Below are 23,615 nucleotides of genomic sequence, written 5' to 3' on the forward strand. Positions count from 1 at the left end.
ATTTCAATCTTCAATCATGGCTTATGTTTCTTGTCTTCCTTTTTCCACTCTCATTCCTCTTCACTCTTCAGCTTCCAAACTTGAAAGGAACAAAATGCATCACGGTACGTGTTTTGTTGAATGTTTGATGAACAATGAGTGTAATTTATTTGGATATTTGTTGTTGATCCAAAGCAGTTTCCTGCTATGGTTCTCTCAAATGTTGCTAGCAATTATATGTTTCAATGTAGCATGTTTGAACTGCTGCAAAGGGCTAATCATCCTTTCGTCGTGCCAACTCACAAGGTATTTCACATTCTTGATGCAAAAAGTTGAGTCCTTATTTCCACTTGTAAGTAGCAATGGTTGAACAAATTGGCAAAGTTGTCTATCAAATTTGCAGATATTCAATGAGTTCAATGCTCGAAAACCAGATGAAATAAATGTCTTTACAGGTGTGACCAAAAACTACATCGTGATTGGAACCATAGGAACTACATTTATATTTCAGGTGATTTGTCAATTGAGATATGGTAGTTTGCCAGTTAATTTTACCGTTACAAATTTGCCTTAAAATTCTTCATGTTTTTCTCTTTCCATTTGTCATGATGTCAGATGTCTTTCAGTTGGCCCCTTGCTGCTGTCGAGGAGTTCATTCCAGTCCCAGAGATGCCTCTGGCCGAGGTGTTCTAATAGGAATCTATGTAAAGATACAATCTAAAACGAGAATACCAGTACCAGTGACTAGTATTTTCCTCGTGCAATCATGGAAACGCATCATAATGTTCGCACGAATTACAAGCCATACCAAGAATTCCGTTTGGATTATTTACATTCGTATTCCCAACCTCTTAAAGGATGGGAACCAATTACAATATCATGTGCTTATTCTACTGGTTTTTAGTCTCCATGGCCAGAGTATTATCGACTTAAAGCACGACCAAACAGAACATGTCTTCTGCTGTCGGGAAGTTGATTCCAGCAATCTGTTGTGGCTTGTATTCTGGTAACATTATGGTTCGTTTCCTTGCTTACACGAGGAAAATACTAGTCACTGCCAATTTGGCCGTTTAGGGTATACGTATTCCTGGTGTATAAACTCCAGGGTTAGCTCCCATAGTAGCATGTAGTAACCAGAGCACACGGAGCATGATGGCTTACCATCCCAACCTTTCACAAGGAAATGACCAGAAATCCCATTAGTAGTTGGACATTGTCCACAAAACAGTAACTAGGACCGGGAAGTGTATGTTCAATGTGTGAATATTGTATATATTAAATGAAAAAGAGTCAATATCAGCTTCGTGCAACATCTAGTTTAATCTCTCTCTAGATGAATACAACATTGAGATCACTCTTGCAAGGGAGAAAAAGAAAAGTCTCGTTGACGAGAGGCACCCATCTTATCGACCATGCTATTAACATTGACATTGCTAACGGCAAATTGTTACAGGAATACAAGCACATGTTCTATAATAAGGGAAACATTGTCAGGATAACCCCTTTTTCCGTGAGTTCTTAAATGGAAAAATGAACCAGCTAACTGCACGTATTCTTACAAAGAAAAGTTGGATCGATCTGAAAATCAAGCTACACACATATTTCTGGAGTTCTGTTCGGTCATTCATTCCGAAATGGACTAGCAGAAACATGAATAGGCAAAATGGTTCTTTTTCGACACATAATGAGAAATGAAATCTGCTGATGTAGCAGAAGAACCCGGAATGTTGGCTGGAACAAGTATCTGATTCCTGCCAGAAGCAATTCTCTTTCCAGCAACATTGGCATAAAAAAGGCCGGAGATTGCTGGTACAAAAATGTCGCTCTCAGAAGAAATATAGAAATCGATGACCTTTTCAAATTCTGAAGTGCCAGAATTGAGGAATTTATCCTTTTTATCCATGGGCATTATAGCCTCCTGCAACAGTGCAAAGGCAAAGAAAATAGCATAAAAATTTCAATTCTTGGGATATATGACGAGAACCTGAACACAAAGTGAAAAATATATACAATAGTTGTCCATATATCTGTGATCATGAGCCTATTTCCATATAATTATCGGACTCTGTGGAGTCTATATTAATACTATACACTGATTCCTTGAAATATTCCTAGGATGGCGAGGATGAACCACTATATTGACTTAGTCCATAACAATGACAGAATATAAATTAAAAATGAAGTTTACCTTGGTATATGTTCTTGGGAAGAATTCCTTTAGGGCATCAAGGCTGCTATCCCACTTTGATTGAGTCACATACACTGTTGTGTCCTTTTTAAAGCCAATCTTCCTTAAAAAGAGACCTACCTCTTGCGGATTGTAGCAGCTTTTTGACACCAGGGCACCACCATTTTTATGACAACTATTTTTCTCCAGTACATCGACTCTTAGATCAACTGCCACAAACTGTCCATTTGATTTCTGACTTAAGGTTCTCAGGCGATCAATCATGGAGTTGACAACTTCGAGAACTTCTTTTTGTGGCTCAAGAGTACTGAACATTGCCAAGCATGCAGTAGAATCAGTTTTAGTCCTTTCTCCTTTCTTTTTCATATTTACTGGAGGAAAGTAAGTCACTAGCCTTAGGTTTCCCTTAGTTCTGAAAATCGGTTCAATGTTTTCAGCAATGAGATTTTCAGTAACCCTATTGGGGACTCTCACAACTGCAAGATTATGTGATAATACATCAGAAGGCTGAGTCTTAACAACTTTCACCACACCATCAAGACTTGTAATGAACTTTCCAACATCATAGATATCCTCAAAGTTCCTGAAAGTAACAAAGAATGCAACATTAATAGTGCACTTTTCTCATTATGATCATCACCATGTACATATCATTCGTGCACATTAATCAGACCATTTAATCAGATTATGAAAAAAATTCAAATTTAATATAGCCAGCCTGTGAAACTTAAAAAATCCCGGTCACAAAATATATAAATATTGATGTCCCAAAAAATGTAAATTACGCACTCTATTGTCTATACTATTGATCTGCAATTTCTACATTTGTGTTTTCTGTTAAATCAAAAATAAAATCTTAATCCATTGAAAGAAAGGCACTTTTTATATACTATTCAAACAGAATAAGAACACAAAAAAGTGATATCCACTGGTACAGAATTGAATGCAATGGCAGTATACTCGTGCTTAAAATTTTTTCTGTTTTTCCATTAAATAAACATATATTAGATCTTCTCATATGTTTCATCATGTTGTCTGTTCCATGTTATACTGTAGCTTCATTAGATTAAGCGATGAGTACACACAAATGCTGTGATATTGTTAACCTCTTATCACCAGGTTTGCTTCCCCTGATATCTGGAAGTACTAGAGTTGCCCGCAGATGTCTTGCTACTACCACTGCATCAGTAATCTGAATAATAAAATCATGGTGATGAAATTTTAGAGACTACTAGAATCAAGCAAAAGGAAAGGTGAGAATAATTTAAACGACATGTCTCATTTGTCATGCATGTGAATAAATGTTTACAAAAAGTTTAGAAATATATGAAGGCGAGGCGGGGATATGCAAGAGTCAGCTTTCAGATTTTACAGTGATATCTCAAGAATATAAAAGTGAGTGGAGCACAAGTTGCGAGTTTTAGTATATGATCTCTCTTATTAATTTCTTTTTACTTTACAGAACAAAATGACATAAGGACATTGATGCTATTATCTTAATGCCATTATTCTAATATGTCAAACCAGATTAAAGAGGCTCATAACAACCTTAAAATAAGGGAGAATAAATACAAAGAACATGGAAAATTAAGATACCTGGGAGACATGATATTCAGGGCCGTTTGTTAATGAGAAGGTAACGTAACCCTGCACTTCGCCTACATCTTCTGTTACCATAAACGCATAACAATAAAATAAGAGAAGGTGCATCACAAAATAAAAGGTAAAAAACAAGCAGATGTTAAATAAAAGAGAAGATGATTTTTTGTCAAGAACTCCATTCTACTCACCCAACATTTGCTTATTCCAACATGGTTTTAGGGTTAAGCCATCCTTCTTCCAAGTCCTGTCACTCCCTTTTGTAACACTAACAAGACCATGCTCTGAAGCCCTTCTCGTCTCGTGAATTGGCTTTGTGAAGGATAAAAAAAAAAAAAAAAAAAAGAAAGAGAAATTAGGGAAAAAGAAAACATTTGAGCCGGACAATTAATTTTACATCAATGATAAGTCCGAAATTCCATTTTAAGATTAAAAATAATAAAAGCAGATAGATAAAAGAATTAATTGAAAAGCTAATAGAACTATTTCTCCTTCGTCCTCATTTTATACATTCACATACTAAAGTCTATGCAGCTATATATACATAATTACAACACTCCTTGTAATTGATGAACTACGGGATTTAAGTGCAGTATCTACAAAATTGAACAATCTAAGAGGAATGCACAAATGAAAAGTTGTAGCTACAAGCTTCCAGAATTAATCGCCAATCAAACCCCTATCATAAAGGTAAAATCAATATCAAATCTCTTTGCAATCGCACATTACCATGTCTAAAATATCTATTCAGATTAAAACAAATCAAACACTAATAATTATCCATAAAAAACTTGAACATAATAACAGTAGCACATAATTAAAGTGTATATATGTGTCTACTTGAACAGAATCGAAGTGTTCGCGCTTGATCATATGGCCAAGCATTACGAACATTGTCACAGTCAACACTCCTGCTAACACCTGTCTCGGATCAATCGCCATTCTTCAGATTCACCACTTCAATCCTTTCCTTGCAAAATGAATTCAGTTTTTTCTCTCTAAATAACGAAATGGAAATGGTGTCCACAGAATGAACACAGCAGAGAAGAATATAGATAGAGAGGGAAAAAGATAGTCCAGGGGCTCTTGCTTTATCCTTTGGCGCTAATTGTCATAACTTATAACTATAATTCAACCAATGTTAGTATATACGCGCGGGCGCGTGATTTGGTAGCGCCGATACTTTTCCAATGACAATTGACATTGGAGAAAATTGCGACTCCTCGTGTTCCGTATTTTTCTGATTGGAAAAAAAAATAAATATGAATTATTTAATAAATTATTTTCACTGTTTAAGCACGACTTTATTGTAATTAAGAAGTAAATGCGTCGTGAAAATTGGCGTAAATTAAGGACGCAGAAAAAATTAGTCAACTCGTTTGCTGACTATTATTTTTAAGTAAATATATTTATTTAATTTCGTGTGAATTCTGTTTTAACATTTTGTACAATTTAGACCTTGTTTGGTATCCATTTTTTTAAAATGTATTTTTCTCTCTCTTCTTTTCAATCACACATTCTTTATTAAAATAATATTATACGTAAATCAAAAACTTTTTTGCTTTTTTCAATCATACATTTCCCATGAATTTACTATTCTAAAATGTATTTTTACATGAAAATGAGTCTCAAACACCCTCTTAGACTTTGTTTGATTTTCATTTTTTTCAAAATATACTCCTTCTCTCTCTTATTTTCAGTCATACATTTCTGATTAAAATAATAGTACACGTAAATAAATTTTTTTCTTATTTTTAAACCGCATATTTTCCATCAATCTACCATTCTAAAATATATTTTTTCATAAAAATGAGACTCAAACATCCTCTAAATGTGAGGTCTCATATTTTAGAATGATGTTATTCATAGTTAGCAATTATAGTATTTATTCCATATATCAATTTGTTATTTGAGACATTTAAAATTAGTCACATAGAACAACTAATTGTACAAATAGCATTATTCCATATCTTAAGTTTCAATAAAAGTTTATTTACGACAGTATGAACTATAGCAACATCAGAGTTAGCAGTTTCAACTCCTTTGCTTAGTTTGGTAAGCATAGGAAAACAACTAGCCAAGCTCAATGTACAAAACTACTTCGAAGAAACGTGAATTGTCCATATATTAGACTTGTACAGAATCGACTAATGATACTTGTTAATATTTAATTTCATTCAAGTTAAGAATCAAGAATCATCAGTTAATGAATTAATAAAATGAATTCATACTTACAGAAGCCATTGTTGATATGAATAATAGTTGTAATTGTAATAGCAGCCAGATCTTTCTTTTCTTCCTCCTCACAAAGTATTAGCTATTAATGGGGTAAGCTAATAAAAATAATAATAATGGAGAGGAGAGGGGACCTAGCCTTTATATAGGAAATAATTGAACCGTCTCATTACGACTATAATTTTAATTAGGGTTTATTTCCAGCCCACATACTTAAAATTACCACATTATATCAAATAAAGCCCGTGAGGTGTAAAACAGACCAAATTAATCACTTAACATGATTGGCCCAATCATAATGTCATTATGAGCCATACATCTAACCCGTAAAATTTTACAATCGAATGTGAATCCCATATTTGAAATTATTCTAACATTCTTCTACTTGGGCAAACATTTTTATTGTTAAAACAAAACTTTTAACACTCGGGTTAGACTACATAGGTGGCCACAAAAGTATAGCTCCAATGACGACACCTTACGTAACATGATCCGATCCAACAAGAATATTAACGTCAAACATGGAAGTCATTACACCAATTAAGCGATGTAAGACTAATCCACAGCTACAAATGCCAATATTCTTGTCGACATGGATCCCCATCCTCCAACCAATGTTGTATAAACTTAGCGCCAAATGTGATCAAAATTGTGCTAATTCATATCGGTCCTCATAATGCTTCGGATCAAAATGAAGCCACTTGTCTCTAAAAGAGATTCATCTTATGTCTTTATATATCATCTCTCGAGATCACAATAATATTATAATAAAAAGATATAAGTCAAATGCATGCTCGAAATAGTTCATAGATAGGGGAAAAATATTTTATTATCAAAAGGGGTTGTACTTGAAAATATATGGGTTGTCTACGTATCCCGCAAAGGGATTAAGCCCAAAACGTAGTTCTTTACATAAATAATTCCCACTAACCAAAAAAATATTAAATGTTTCCACAATACCCATATTAGTAACATGTGTCTTAAAGACTATTGGAGCGAGTCCCTTAGTCAAAAGGTTTGCAATCATTGCTTCTGTAATGATATGTTCTATTTTCGTCTGCCATTCCTTGACTTTGTCTCTAACCACCAAATATTTGATTTCAATATGTTTTGACCCACTAGAACTTTTATTATTCCTTGAAAATAATACTCATGCACTGTTATCATAGTAGATGGTGATCGGTATTGAGATGGAATTAACAACTTTCAAGCCAAAGATGAAATTTCTTAACCAAACAGCTTAGACTGCAGCCCCATAACATGCCACAAATTCAGCTTGCATAGTAAAAGATGACACTAGAATCTGTCAAGCACTTTTTCAAGAAATAGCACCACTAGCTAATGTAAAAATATAACCTGAGGTTGATTTCAAATCATCTTGACACCCAGCCAAGTCAAAATCTGAGTATCATACCACCTCAAGATGATTTGAACGCTGGAATGTAAGCATATAATTTTCAGTTTTCTTCAAACAACTCATAACTTTCTTAGCTGCTTTCCAATGCTCTTGTCCTGAATGAGACTGAAATCTACTAAAGACACTGACTGCATAGGCTATATCCGACCTAGTGCAAATTTGAGCATACATCAAGCTCCCCACAGCACTAGCATATGGAATTCTCTTCATAGATTCCCTTTTTAGCTCATTTCTTGGATATTGAGTTTTGTTAAATTTATCTCCTTTTATAATAGGTACATCACCATGTGCACTGTTCTGCATATTAAGCATTTCTAGAACACGTCGGATATAAGATTTCTGAGAAAGTCCCAATAAGCCATGATTTCTATCACGATGTATTTCAATGCCAAGTATATAGGAAGCCTCTCCAAGATCTTTCATCTCAAAATTAGCGGATGACATTTTTTTTGTCTTATGAAATAACCCTAAGTTACTGCTAACAAGTAGAATGTCATCAACATACAGTACAAGAAAAATAAAACTTCTCCCACTGATTTTGAGATAAATGCATTGATCAATAGTATTTTCAAAAAAATCAAGAGAGGTCACAACCTCATTAAATTTCAAATACCACTGTCGAGATGCTTGTTTAAATCCATATAATGATTTGTTTAACTTAAATACCAAGTTTTCTTTTCCTTTCATAACAAAACCTTCAGGTTGTTTCATATAAACCATTTCAGAAAGACCTCTTTTCAAAAATACTGTCTTAATATCCATTTGACGAAACTCCAAATCGTAGTGTGCTACAAGAGCCATGATAATTTGAAAAGAATCTTTCAACGAAATAGGGGAGAAAGTTTCAACATAATTAATGCCCTCTCGTTGAGTGAACCTTTTACAACCAATCTTGCTTTCTTTTTGTTCAACATTTCCTTTTGAATCTAATTTACTTTTGAAAATTCACTTGTTATCTATAGCCTTAGCATCTGGAGGAAGTTCAACAAGATCCCAAACTTTATTCCTTTCCATAGAATTCATTTCATCTTCCATGCAAGCTATCCATTTATCTGCCTCAAGACTTGTCAATGCTTGGTTATAAGCTACACGATCAACAATATGCCCAATATTAAAATTGCTCTCCAATAGATATGTAATATAATCACTGGGCCATGCGGATCTCCTTTCCCTTCTTGATCTCCTAACTTGTGGCTCAGAAACTGACTCAATCATTGTTAGAGGAATTTGAGGTTCCTCGGTTTTTCATTAACAATTTCAATTGATTGAGAACCAACTTTTTCCTGTATAATAGGAACTGGAACAATAACTTGATTAGGTTGAACAAGAATCTCTCTCAATGCAGAATTCCCACCATCTCTAAAATCATTCTCCAGAAACTTAGCAGTAATGGAATCCACAATTCTAGTGCCACGATTTGGACAGTAAAACTTATATCCCTTTGATCTATTCGGATACCCAATGAAGTAACCAAGAGTTGATTTATGGTCTAACTTCTTTTCAAATGGAGTATAAATCCTTACCTCAACTGGACATCCCCAAACTTTAAAGTGAGCCAAACTTGGCTTACGTCATGTCCATAATTCAAAAGGTATCTTTGCAATAACTTTACTTGGAATTCTGTTCAAAATATACACAGCTGTTTTCAAAGCTTCACCCCATAAATATTCAGATAAGTTTGTTCTACTCATCATGCTCTTGACCATATCCTTTAGAGTTCGATTATGTCTCTCAGAAACACCATTTTGTTCAGGTGTCCCTGACATGGTGTATTGGGGCACTATTCCACACTCTTGTAAAAACTTTGCAAAATCACCTATATTTTGACCAGACTCGTCATATTTCCCATATTACTCACCACCACGGTCAGATCTTACAACTTTGATACTTTTTCCACATTGTTTCTCTACTTTTTGTTTGAAAATTTTGAATTTCTCAAGTGTATGTGATTTGTCGTTAATCAAATAAACATATCCATATTGTGAGAAATCATCAATAAAAGTTATTGAGTATTTATTCCCACATATAGTGGAAGGCAAAGGTCCACTGATATCAGTGTGTATCAAGTCCAAAATTTCATTACTCCAAGTTGAACCCTTCCTTGTAGATTTAGTTAGCTTTCCTCTTATACAATCCACAAAGGCTTCAAAATCAGAGAAGTCTAAAGAGAAAAGTATCTCATCTTTTACTAATCTTTCCATTTTATCCTTAGAAATATGACCCACACGCTTATGTCACAACATAAAGGATGATTCCCGAATTAAAGTTCTTTCGTTTGATACATTGGTAACATGTGTGACTTCACCAAAATAAGCCAAAGACAATTTGAATAAACCATCACATAAAAGTCCATTCCCAATCAAAAAAGAATTATTAATAACTCAACCATTCGATTATCAAAATTAAATGTAAAATCACAAGCATCAAGTTTCGATATAGAAATTAAATTCCGTCTCACTTGCAGTACATAGACTGTATTTTCTAAAACAAGAGAAAATTGGATTCCAAAGATAACTTCACTACTCCTATGAATTCAATGTTCACTTGAACTCAATTTCCAATGCACAGCTCACTTCATTCTCACTTGGCCTTCGTTTGCTTGTAACCCTTGCAAGGTATTTGCAATATAAATACTAACTTCCGAGTCTAACCACCAAGAATTCAAAAGCACATCTACTAAATAAGATTCAAAACAAACTAAGGCCAAGGGAATACCTGGAGAACTCTTCTTTTTTTCCAACCAAGTCTTGAACTTAAAACAGTCTTTCTGAAAGTGACCCTTCTTTTTATAGAACTTGCATTGATACTTTTTTTTATAACTCATTTGGGACCAGTAAAAAATTTTATTCTACTGACTTCTGTGGGACTTATTACCCTTATGAAACTTAGGTTTATGATTATGAAAAAGCCCCTTATTCTGTGATTACTGAAAAGCTAATTGCACAGTTTCAACAGTTTCACGGCGCATCCTATACTCTTCTTGGGCACATACTGTTATGAGGTCATTCAAATTTCATTTATCCCGCTGAGCATTGTAAGCAAGCTTAAGCTGATTAAATCGGCTAGGAAGACTATTCAAAACATGATAAACCAGGAAAGGCTCCATAATGGTAATGTCAAAGCCTTTAGCTTAGATGATATATTTATCATTTTCATGACATTCTTCCTAACACCACTTGTACCATCATATTTCATGCTCATCAATTTATCCATCAGATCCCCAGTTTCGACTTTATCAGACTCAATAAATTTTTCTCCTATGGTATCTATAAAATTTTTGGCATTTTCATTATCGGGGATGGCACCTAGAATGGAATCAAATATCGATCGCTTAATGATTTTCAAACAGAGTTTGTAGCCCTTTCCCACTTTTCATACTCGGCTACATATTCAACAGTACTCTTATCTGTGGGTTCCTGAAACTTTTTCTCCATTGCAAAATCCAAGCCCAAAAGACCAAGTAATATTTCTACGTCACGTTTCCATCTCACATAGTTATTCCAGCCAAAGTTTCAATAGCAGACAATTGATTCGAAAGAGATGAGGCATTATAAACCGTGGAAACGTAAAATATCACTCTTAATATCATCCAAACATAATGCATGCAATCAAATAGATGATGAAATATCCAACTAATTAACATGGTCTATTAATTAGATAATCCGTAATCAAATCAAAAGCATATGGATCTCATTACGGTTAGAGCCTAGATGCATTATCGTAAAGTCACCTTTGGGCGGACAATACAACATGCTATAAGGTACTCTTAAAACACATCATGTAGTTAGTTAACAAAATTACATCGATTTTTGAAACACCAATATCTTTGGGCAGAAGGAAATTTCTAGACCAAAATAAGCTTGTTAACCACCTTATGTCATTTTCCAAAAAAATCACATATAATAACACCTTTGGATAAGATATTATATGCAATAAATAAAAATTGTTGCGCAAAAAATATATATATATTTTGTAGAGAAAATCGAATAAATAACAATGAGTGTACCACTTTGGTAGCTACCATCCATTTTTATTTTAAAATATCTCTCTTTGTGGGAGAATAAGGATCGTCTCAAAATCCATGGAAAATTTAATCACAAAACAATAATTACATAACAAATCATAATTATTAATTGATAAACGGCAAAATTTATATATGATTTGGAGACAAAATGGGCAACAAATTTCAATATTTCAATATATATAAAAATTGAAATTTAGGCGCGCAAATAATAGCAACATTTAAATACATAAACATTTTAATGAAATAATACAAAAGTCGTCAATTAAATTATTATTATTATTATTATTTAATATATTTCAATCGAGTCAATTATTAAATAAAATTTTAATTGGATCGAAATTGAAATCTTAGGGTTAAACTTTTTAAAAATTCAAATTTAATACCCTTTGAAAATTACATATTAACCCTAGACTTAAATTAAAATAGGTCCCTCAATATTTAAAATTGCGTGGTAGGTCCTTATTTAAGTAATTACAATATGACCCCCAATTGTTAATGGTAAACAGGGGTTTGAAGATTAGTTTTACAATAGGAGCCCCCATCATCAGAATACCCATATGTTTACTGAAACACTAGGACCCTGAAAGAATTTTAGGGCGGCGGTGGTAAGGATGGAGAAACAAAAGATGAACGTTGATGGGTCAATTTTTATGGAAAAATAGAGTAAAATCCTTTTGAAAAGCTATCAACTATCATTTAGAATTGCTTCAATTAGTTTACACTACTGGAGAAAAACTCATTATGCTTGGCAAAATTTGCATGTTTAAACCAAAAAAATTTCACAGCAATAAGAAAATACGCATCCATGGAACAATTATATATACCAGCAATACATGTGGGCGGTTTTAGATCTTGCCACAGTCAAAATCAAATCTAAAATCCATTATAGTAGGAAGTCAATTTTGGCTGCAACAGGGTGTTTTCACAACTTGGGTTTTGGATTTATTTTCATAGTTTATACAATGAATGTATAATATACATGTATGCACGCGTGAAAACATTAATGCCCCCAATTTCTTTTTTTTTTATGGGGAAAAGGAGACGGGCAGCATTCTGGGTTTGTTTTATTATGCATATACATAATATATGCACACATGAAATTATATGTACAGAAATTTTTACACGAAAATTTAATGCAAAGACAAAAAAAATTTGAAACAATAATTAGTTTTAATAATGGATTCTAGTCTTAACATGAGGGCTCTGATCTCAATTGTTAATATTTAATTTCATTCATGTTAAGAATCAAGAATCACCAATTAATGAATTAATAAAACGAATTCATACCTGCGGAAGCCATTGTTGATATGAATAATAATTGTAATTGTAATTATAATAGTAGTCAGATCTTTTCCTCCTTACTCCTCACAAAGTATTAGCTATCAATGAGGCAAGCTAATAAAAATTATAATAATGGAGAGGAGAGGGACATAACCTTTATATAGGAAATAATTGAACCGTCTCATTACGACTAGAATTCTACTTAGGGTTTATTTTCAGTTCACATACTTAAAATTACCACATTATATCAAATAAAGCCTGTAAGGTGTAAAACGGTCCAAATTGATCACTTAACATAATTGGCCCAATCATAATGTCATTGTGAGCCATACATCTAACCTGTAAAATTTTACAATTGAATGTGAAACCCATATTTGGAATTATTCTAACAATACCACCCTTTGCTCTTCTTACCAAAAAGATATAAAAAGAAGACAAGAATGAAGTTCAATTCATGTTGAGAAGTCTTGACAAAATAATTGTAGTCTCCCACCTATGATCTAATCTTCTTCACTTGTTTTACCTTTACTTGGACATTCTTTTCCACTTCCCAAGCAAGTTGAGACATACCATTGAATGCTGATTTTGCTACCTTCTCGTCCATGGCCTGTCTAGGGAAAGGAATTCGGACCTCAACTAAATCATTTTGGGTAGATCTGAGGCGCATATCAAAACCTAGCTAGTCGACCCAAACCATCTTGGCATCTAACACCTATTTTTTAGGGGAAAAAAGAATTCAATGAAATATAATACCAAGAGAGATTCTCCACTTGTTTTTTTGTGTAACAACAACATCCGCCATCCTTATGGAAACAAAAGAAATAAAGGAAAGGAAATGTATAAGTAAATATTAATGACAATTTTGGTTTCAAAATCTGACATGATCCGTCCCGAATCATCCTAATAGACCGAACACATTTCGTGCACCGATGGTAGATACCAATTAAGTGTTGGACCCACCACCAAGGCAACTTTGACTTGTTTGACTGTGACGAAATTTTAAAAGAATTTTGACAGAATTTCACTTGAAATATAAACTAAAACTGCCTAAACAATAACCAATTTCCTCAAATCAATACCTATAATATAAATCAGGGTACGCAAGTCCCTAAAAATACAAACTATTCAAATAAAATCCTAGCAAATCAATATTTACTTGCTTTACAACCAACAATCTTCAAATGTAATAAAGATACCAAATATCTAATGAGCCCATAATGATTTTTTATTTATTATTATTTAAACTACATGTATCCCAAAAGAGCGCATACTATATAAACTAATAGTGGATGTCATACAACCTAGCGTGGCTCAATTTGATGGTTCGACAGGCTCCAAAGATGCTCAATTCGGTCGCTATCTATCTGATAAAGAAAAAGGTGAAAAAATATATGAACTTAAAGCTCAGTGAGTGGATAATTTTCAAATAAGTAAACTTTTCCCATTTATACATATTTTTTGAAAATTCTTGCATTACTAAAACTTCTAGAAATTCTGATATCTGATAACACTTTTAAAATCAAACATGAATACCTCATAAAATTCTTTGTTCTTCATTTTAGATAAGTAACTGTAAAATATAATGAATATAAATAATATGACATCTGTGAAATATTACTGTTGCTCAATACTATAAGCTGAAAGCTTTAATCTGAGAACTGAATATAATGAATTCTATAATCTGAAATCTAATAAGTTGTAGAAACGTTGAAAAATCACACCAAAGAGGTACCCAATGAACAGCCTTACTCATGTACAGAGTAATCTCGATGTACAAGGTAGAGCCATTCAAATTTGATAATCTGGTCATACGTACGCAGAATTGTCCCAAAGGCTAATCACCCTAGTACACGGCCCAAAGCCTATGTGTGTACGAGAATGGGTCCCAAAGACCTCTGATAATCTAGTCATACACTATGAAAATACATTCACAATAGTGCAGAGTGGGTAAAATCACCATAACCAGTCATACACTGTGAAAACACATTCACACCAGTGCAGATTGGGTAAAATCACTTGGGTACTTTCTGGTGGTTTTAAAAATAACTTTAGCTATACTGAAACAATTATATTCAACTAACATGCTAATCAAATGATTTAATTGAATTAAATTTAACTTCAAAAATATATGATTATAAAAATCCACTTTATTCTAAAAATCATGCTGTCAAAATCAATTGTATGAAATAATAAATTTTCTAATCTAGCATAAATTTAATAAATATTAATTTCTGAAAAACAAGTTTTATATCCACTCACTCAATACGAGCTACAGACTAGGCCGGTCGGTAAGCTTTTCTAATTTCATTGTCACCACCTGAAATACGTTACAAAATAACCAATTTAACAACTATCATACTATGTAGCTCTCAATATTTAATAACCGAATTCCAAAACTTGATTCCTCGATACTTGAATGATTTTCCCAAATTTTCCTTTAATAAATGGAGCTAATTCTACTTTCTAATACTTCACAAATATATACTACATCCAAATTTGCCTTCATCCCATACCTTCCCATCTAATGAAAACTAGTAACCATAATTCCACATATTTTAATTTTCATCTCGTTTCTCAAATTCATGGTTTCCTGTGAGTTTTCCATCAATATGATCATTCCCACTAACAATACATAATCAAGAATCCCAAATAAAAATCTAGGGTTTGCCAATAATGGTATTACTTACCTTGATGAAATTTGAGATTAAATAATCAACAAACTTGACCTCCAATTTGTAACCTTGTCCTCTTAAATCTGAGATTTATACCACAAGTTAAAACCCAAAAAATTTAACATAAAATCATTGCTTTACCTCTTGAAGAAAATATAGAGAAATAAAAAATGGAAATAGACCTTGAACTACCTCTTTCCTTTCTTCTTCTTCTTCATTTTTCTTTTTTCTCCTTTTTCTTCCCTCTTTTCTTTCCCTTTTTCTTTCTGTCGATTTCTGCTTCTTTTTTGCCGATTATTTTTCTTGCTTCCTGTGTGTGTGTGTGTGTGTGTGTGTGATTTAGAGAAAAAAGAAATGGGTCAAAGGCATTTAAGTCCCACTAACTCCAATTTGCAAGAAAAGTCCCTCTTCTCTAATATGAAATAACATTTAAATTACAAACTTCCCAAAAATATATAAGTAAATTTTCAACTTCAAATTGTATCAAATTTTACCCTCATATATTGCCAATTGTAAAATAAACCCCAATAAAAGATTTTAGTCAATCAAGTCCCAATAAAATCATTTATTTCATTTAAGTCCTTAATTGGACTTTGACCTTGACTAGTCAATATTTGAATTTTTTACTATGAAATTTGAGTTGTAACAATGTTACCTCCTTAAAAGAATTTCGTCATCGAAATTCAACTGGCATCTGATTAGGTAACGAATAGACGAGGATATTGAACACGCATCTGATCCTCATGCTCCTATGTAGCCTCTTCTACTATCTGATTCTACCAAAGTACCTTAACAAGTTAAACTATCTTGTTCCGCTGAATTTGCACCTTTCTGTCTAGAATTCTCACTGGCTCCTCTGTATAAGTCAAATTTTCCTTCAAGTGAACTGGATGAGACTCTAGAACATAAGAAGAATATGCGGTGTACTTGCGAAGCATGGAAACATGAAAAACATCATGGATCCGAGATATTTTAGTTGGCAAATCTAATCGATATGCAACTGGACCAATCCGCTCGGTAATCTCATATGATCCAATGTATCGTGGACTCAACTTTCCTCGCTTACCAAATCTCAACACTCCTTTCCAAAGAGACAATTTAAGAAAAAACTTTATCTCCTACTGCAAATTCAAGATCTTTTTTACATCTTCTGCGTAACTTTTCTGTCTATCCTGAACTGCTTTCAATCTTTCTTTTATCAATTTCACATTTTCAGACGTCATTTGAACCAATTCAGCGCCTACTAACTTCCTCTTACCAGCTTCATCCCAACAAATTGGTGTCCTACACTTCCGACCATATAAAGTTTCAAAACGAGCCATTTCTGCACTAGAATGGTAGCTGACTAGTCAATATTTGAATTTTTGACTATGAAATTTGAGTTGTAACAATGTTACCTCCTTAAAAGAATTTTGTCCTCGAAATTCAACTGGCATCTGATTAGGTAACAAATAGATGAGGATATTGAACACACATTTGATCCTCATGCTCATATGTAGCCTCTTCTACTATCTGATTCTGCCAAAGTACCTTAACAAGTTAAACTATCTTATTCTGCTGAATTTGCACCTTTCTGTCTAGAATTATCACTGGCTCCTCTGTATAAATCAAATTCTCCTTCAAGTGAACTGGATGAGACTTTAGAACATAAGAAGAATATGCAGTGTACTTGTGAAGCATGGAGACATGAAAAACATCATGGATCCGAGATATTTTAGTTGGCAAATCTAATCGATATGCAACTGGACCAATCCGCTCAGTAATCTCATATGGTCCAATGTATCATGGACTCAACTTTCCTCGCTTACCAAATCTCAATACCCCTTTTTAAAGAGACAATTTAAGAAAAAACTTTATCTTCTACTGCAAATTCAAGATCTTTTTTACATCTGTTTGCGTAACTTTTCTGTCTATCCTGAGCTGTTTTCAATCCTTCTTTTATCAATTTCACATTTTTAGACGTCATTTGAACCAATTCAGTGCCTAATAACTTCCTCTTACCAGCTTCTTTCCAACAAATTGGTGTCCTACACTTCCGACCATATAAAGTTTCAAAAGGAGCCATTTTTGTACTGGAATGGTAGCTGGCTAGTCAATATTTGAATTTTTGACTATGAAATTTGAGTTGTAACAATGTTATCTCCTTAAAAGAATTTCGTCCTCGAAATTCAACTGGCATCTGATTAGGTAACGAATAGACGAGGATATTGAACATGCATTTGATCCTCATGCTCCTATGTAGCCTCTTCTACTATCTGATTCTGCCAAAGTACCTTAACAAGTTAAACTATCTTGTTTCGCTAAATTTGCACCTTTCTGTCTAGAATTCTCACTGGCCCCTCTGTATAAGTCAAATTCTCCTTCAAGTGAACTGGATGAGACTCTAGAACATAAGAAGAATATGCAGTGTACTTGCGAAGCATGGAGACATGAAAAACATCATGGATCCGAGATATTTTAGTTGGCAAATCTAATCGATATGCAACTGGACCAATCCACTCAGTAATCTCATATGGTCCAATGTATCGTGGACTCAACTTTCCTCGCTTACCAAATCTCAACACTCCTTTCCAAAGAGACAATTTAAGAAAAAACTTTATCTCCTACTGCAAATTCAAGATCTTTTTTACATCTGTCTACGTAACTTTTCTGTCTATCCTGAGCTGCTTTCAATCTTTCTTTTATCAATTTCACATTTTCAGACGTCATTTGAACCAATTCAGCGCCTACTAACTTCCTCTTACTAGCTTCATCCCAACAAATTTGTGTCCTACACTTCCGACCATATAAAGTTTCAAAAGGAGCCATTTCTGTACTGGAATGGTAGCTGTCATTGTAAGCAAACTCCATCATGAAACAATTGACCCAAATTTTAAATGTCTCAAAGACCAATATATGATATTCTCAGCTTTCATTTTACCAAATCTTTGAAAAAATTATCTAATTTCCAATTTGAAGTTCAAGATGCTAGTTTCATATTCTTCAAAACTTCATCTTATGTCCTGATTTGAACTATTCTCTTATCAAAGTCTTTCTTTGAAGTAATTTGCTTATAACTTTCTTTTGCATCTTCATCCCAATAAACAAGTATCGGAAATATGCCAATATCATATATAACATCGATTATCGTCACATGTATCTATTTCTTATATATCACCTCCATGAAAAATAAAAGATTGTCCAAGTTCCCTTAAATTAACAAACCATAGATGATAGCCTATCTTCTGAACTTGTCTTCCTAGTGGTCTGACATTATAAGAAGCTACACAATTTAATTTAGATATGTAACTCCCTATATTAGCCAAAAATAGATACTCAACTCGACCATATAAATCACTGTCTTATCCATATATGTTTATTAATATATCTCATGAGCTTACTATATTATCTAAAAATAATTCTGTAACTTTTATTGATTTATCATCAATGATTCAAATACCATTTTGTCTCCATTCTATATACTTAAAACCTCAAATGAAAATATTAGAGGGTAACTACTTCCATTCTTAACTGACAATATCTGCAAAAATTCAATTGTTCAACATTTTCTAAAATCCTGGTATACTCAACGACAATTGAAATAGCTCATTATGATATACTTTTCCTTTAATTCAATAGCACTTAATAATAACATCTACATAACTTCGAGTTCGGCTCTTTTTAATAAAAATATACCTTGAACTCCTATGATCGATAAATATTGTTCTCTTTCACAATGTGATAACACCACAATTTATAAATTCAACCACAATATAATCAACTATAAATCATGTTTTAATCATGCCTCTTCAACGATCTATCGTATAATCCATAATTAATCATTTTACTTCATAACCCATTCTAAACCTTAACATGATCCATTATCATAAATCAAACCCTCATCAATTTTTAATACAAGAGTAGATATTTCCTCAGAATTTAATCTAATTGCAAAACTTTTACATTTCTAAATCCACACAATTTTGGTGCTCTTTCTTTCTATGAAGATACAATAATCACATTTAATCCATGGTAATTCTATACTCTTATTCTATAAAGAGGTCATTGACCTATTTCCAATGCATAAGCTTTCTTGCATATAACATAAAGACCTTTAATTAAGATAATATAACCAAAAGATACAATTTCACAATTGAGTAAGGTTTGCATTTGATAATCACCTTAGACTTAAACTATCCAACATCTAATCTGTATATTCCATAGAGAATAAACCTTTATAAGAATAGCATATTTTAATCATGAGATACAAAATTACAATTGAAAATAACTCAAAAATTACATCACTAAAAATTCATCAACTTCACCTTAACTTCCAAAAATTAGATCGAAGCCTCCAAATGGTATATAATATAACATAATAATACAACCAATAACCGAGACAAAATTAATTAGCTTAATAGCCCAAATATCTCATCGCATTATATTGCTATAGGACAAACATAAATTTCATTCACTTACTATTCACCCGATCATGTTATAATCATGTAATCTGGTCATTAATCGTTATATTTTAGGACTTAAAACATCTAATTATATCAATATTTCTTGACATCACAAAATAATCATCTTAATATTTATCATGTGAACCTTTCACACATCAATCTAACACTAAGATTTAATATTCTAATTCTCAATCTCCCTGAATTTCAACTCTACCATTCCTCTTTTCTTATTTTCTTAGTAATTTACATATTTCTTAGTAATTTACATAGCATCATTTCATTCTTCGAACCATACATACTTATATTTCAAAGATGATATATTAATCTCATTTTTTTTCAATGCATTATTCTTTTTCTATAATTTAAAAAATGAAGACCAACATGCGTTTCAGACACTTCAATCATATCATTTTCATTAATTTACATAAACATACCTATCCAATAATTCTCTTCCTCCAACAACAATTTATCCCACAATAAGTAGTCTTTGTGAAGTCTATCCATACCTTTCTTTCATTTCTTATAATCAAATAACCCATAAATAATCCAAAATGATTGGAGTTGCATGAATGTCAATTCCCTCGATGCATAACATATACAGTAACACACTATTCTCTACCGATCGATATTCAATATAATATCATCATTTATCATTACTTATTTTCATATACCCAATCTACATAATTAAATTCTTAATATTTCCTTCAATAGTAGTTGAAGCTGTACAGACCTAGATACTTAATTGTTCGTGAGTCAATAAAGGGGAAAACCATAGTCACATTAATTTACTCATAATCGCCAAGTAAAACATATTTAATAACACCATTTCCGTCATGAATCGACATTCCATATGGTTTCGTTATTTCTGTCATAAATAAGATTTCTTACTATATCTCTACATCTTGATTTTCTAATACATGCATTTTCTTCCATATACTAAATATGATTACAAATTCCCACAACAATTCTCATAATACCACAATCCTTTAGATTTATAAAAGAATCATAATTTCATCTTGTAATGTCTCCAACTATACATATATCAACATTAGACAATACTTATCATCCAAGGCATCTACAGGACATTCCCTCTAATAATCATAAAAGAAAATCATAACCTAATAAATCTCTTACTAAGAAAAGTTATGCTCTTCGTTTAACTACCTGTTGGATATATAGCGCAATTATTAATATATTAGAGAAGATATAATATGGTGCCAACATGACAACTCTAACAACTCTCATTACCTTCGGATAATTCTCAATAACATCATCATAATCATTATGCCCAAATCAATAAAGATCCATCTAGTTTCTTAGCTGCCATATATTCGTTATCAAGGGCAATATGAGTTCAAATACCATATTGGAGCCTGTGAGTTCGGCCACCATGCCACTGCTAACAATCTCAATGACATACTATTCTTAAAAAGAACCTCATAAATCACTCGAGCTTAACAATCACTGAACTATGCTCTGATACCAATTGACACGATCCATCCCGAATCATTCTAATAGATTGGACACGTGTTGTGCATCGATGGTAGATACAAATTAAGTGTCGGACCTACCACCAAAGCAACTTTGACTTGTTTGACTGTGACGAGATTTTAAAAGAATTTTGAATGAATTTCCCTTGAAATATAAACTAAAACTGCCTGGATAATAACCAATTTCCTCAAATCAATACCTATAATATAAATCAGGGTACGCCAGTCCCTAAAAATACAAACTATTCAAATAAAATCCTATCAAATCAATATTTACTTGCTTTACAACCAACAGTCTTCAAATGTAATAAAGATACCAAATATCTAATGAGCCCATAATGAATTTTTTTATATTTAAACTACATGTATCCCAAAAGAGCAGATACTATATAAACTAATAGTGGATGTCATACAACCTATGATGCGTGGCTCAATTTGGTAGTTCGACAGACTCCAAAGCTGCTCAATTCGACTGCTATCTGTCTGATAAAGAAAAAGGTGAAAAAGTATATGAACTTAAAGCTCAGTGAGTGGATAATTTTCAAATAAGTAAACTTTTCTCATTTATGCATATTTTTAGAAAATTCTTGCACTACTAAAACTTCTAGAAATTCTGAAATCTGGTAACACTTTTAAAATCAAACTTGAATACCTCATAAAATTCTTTGTTCTTATTTCTAGATAAGTAACTGTAAAATGTAATGAATATAAATAATATGACATCTGTGAAAATCTGTGAAATATTACTGCTGCTCAATACTATAAGCTGAAAGCTTTAATCTGAGAATTAAATAGACTGAATTCTATAATCTGAAATCTGATAAGTTGTAGAAACATTGAAAAATCACACCAAAGAGGTACCCAATGAATAGCCTTACTCATGTACAGAGTAATCTCGATGTACAAGGTAGAGCCATTCAAATATGATATTCCGATAATCTGATAATCTGGTCATACGTACGTAGAACTGCCCCAAAGGCTAATCACCCTAGTACACGGCCCAAAGCCTATGTGTGTACGAAAATGGATCTCAAAGACCTCCGATAATCTGGTCATACACTATGGAAATACATTCACAATAGTGCAGAGCGGGTAAAATCACCATAACCAGTCATACACTGTGGAAACACATTCACACCAGTGCAGATTGGGGTAAAATCACCTGGGTACTTTCTGGTGGTTTTAAAAATAACTTTAGCTATACTGAAACAGTTATATTCAAATAACATGCTAATCAAATGATTTAATTGAATTAAATTTAACTTTAAAAATATATGATTATAAAAATCAACTTTATTCTAAACATCATGCTGTCAAAATCAATTGTATGAAATAATAAATTTTCTAATCTAACATAAATTTAATAAATATTAATTTCTGAAAAACAAGTTTTATATCCACTCACTCAATACGAGCTACAGACTAGGCCGGTCGGTAAGCTTTTCCAATTTCATTGTCACCACCTGAAATATGTTACAAAATAACCAATTTAACAACTATCATACTATGTAGCTCTCAATATTTAATAACCGAATTCCAAAACTTGATTCCTCGATACTTGAATGATTTTCCCAAATTTTCCTTTAATAAATGGAGCTAATTCTACTTTCTAATACTTCACAAATATATACTACATCCAAATTTGCCTTCATCCCATACCTTCCCATCTAATGAAAACTAGTAACCATAATTCCACATATTTTAATTTTCATCTCGTTTCTCAAATTCATGGTTTCCTGTGAGTTTTCCATCAATATGATCATTCCCACTAACAATACATAATCAAGAATCCCAAATAAAAATCTAGGGTTTGCCAATAATGGTATTACTTACCTTGATGAAATTTGAGATTAAATAATCAACAAACTTGACCTCCAATCTGTAACCTTGTCCTCTTAAATTTGAAATTTATACCACAAGTTAAAACCCTAGAAATTTAACATAAAATCATTGCTTTACCTCTTGAAGAAAATATAGAGAGAGAAAAAATGGAAATAGACCTTGAACTACCTCTTTCATTTCTTCTTCTTCTTCCTTCTTCCTTTTTCTTCCCTATTTTCTTTCCCTTTTTCTTTATGCCGATTTCTACTTCTTCTCTGCCAGTTATTTTTCTTGCTTCTTGTGTGTGTGTGTGTGATTTTAGAGAAAAAATAAATGGGTCAAAGGCATTTAAGTCCCACTAACTCCAATTTGCAAGAAAAGTCCCTCTTCTCTAATATGAGCTAACATTTAAATTATAAACTTCCCAAAAATATATAAGTAAATTTTCAACTTCAAATTGTATCAAA

At 32.6% G+C, this 23,615-nt stretch overlaps 1 protein-coding gene across 5 annotated transcripts; it reads right to left on the bottom strand.

Moving 5' to 3' along the window:
* Positions 1 to 1,265: 1,265 nt before the first annotated feature.
* Positions 1,266 to 23,405, bottom strand: LOC111406605 (protein MANNAN SYNTHESIS-RELATED 1-like). Of its 5 annotated transcripts, none has more exons than XM_023036190.1 (6): positions 23,338 to 23,405; positions 3,958 to 4,078; positions 3,764 to 3,831; positions 3,274 to 3,359; positions 2,168 to 2,750; positions 1,266 to 1,897 (listed from the first exon to the last, which is right to left on the bottom strand). In XM_023036190.1, the coding sequence occupies exons 1-6, from the start codon at positions 23,344 to 23,346 to the stop codon at positions 1,619 to 1,621; spliced, it is 1,146 nt and encodes a 381-aa protein (XP_022891958.1). In that variant the 5' UTR covers positions 23,347 to 23,405; the 3' UTR covers positions 1,266 to 1,618. The 5 variants fall into 5 exon arrangements, with proteins under 5 accessions (XP_022891958.1, XP_022891914.1, XP_022891871.1 ...); XM_023036146.1 differs by having other exon boundaries at positions 3,764 to 3,834; positions 23,338 to 23,390; XM_023036103.1 differs by lacking the exon at positions 23,338 to 23,405 and adding an exon at positions 4,607 to 5,008 and having other exon boundaries at positions 3,764 to 3,825.
* Positions 23,406 to 23,615: the final 210 nt, after the last annotated feature.

This window comes from Olea europaea, chromosome 1, assembly GCF_002742605.1.
Source record: "Olea europaea var. sylvestris chromosome 1, O_europaea_v1, whole genome shotgun sequence".
Taxonomy (NCBI): domain Eukaryota; kingdom Viridiplantae; phylum Streptophyta; class Magnoliopsida; order Lamiales; family Oleaceae; genus Olea; species Olea europaea.

Coding starts and splice junctions, on each gene's coding strand:
- LOC111406605 (XM_023036017.1), bottom strand. CDS start 4,708: ATGGCGATTGATCCGAGACAGGTGTTAGCAGGAGTGTTGACTGTGACA. Junction 3,360..3,763: donor CTGAATATCATGTCTCCCAG/GTATCTTAATTT, acceptor TTTATTATTCAG/ATTACTGATGCAGTGGTAGT. Junction 1,898..2,167: donor TCCCAAGAACATATACCAAG/GTAAACTTCATT, acceptor GCACTGTTGCAG/GAGGCTATAATGCCCATGGA.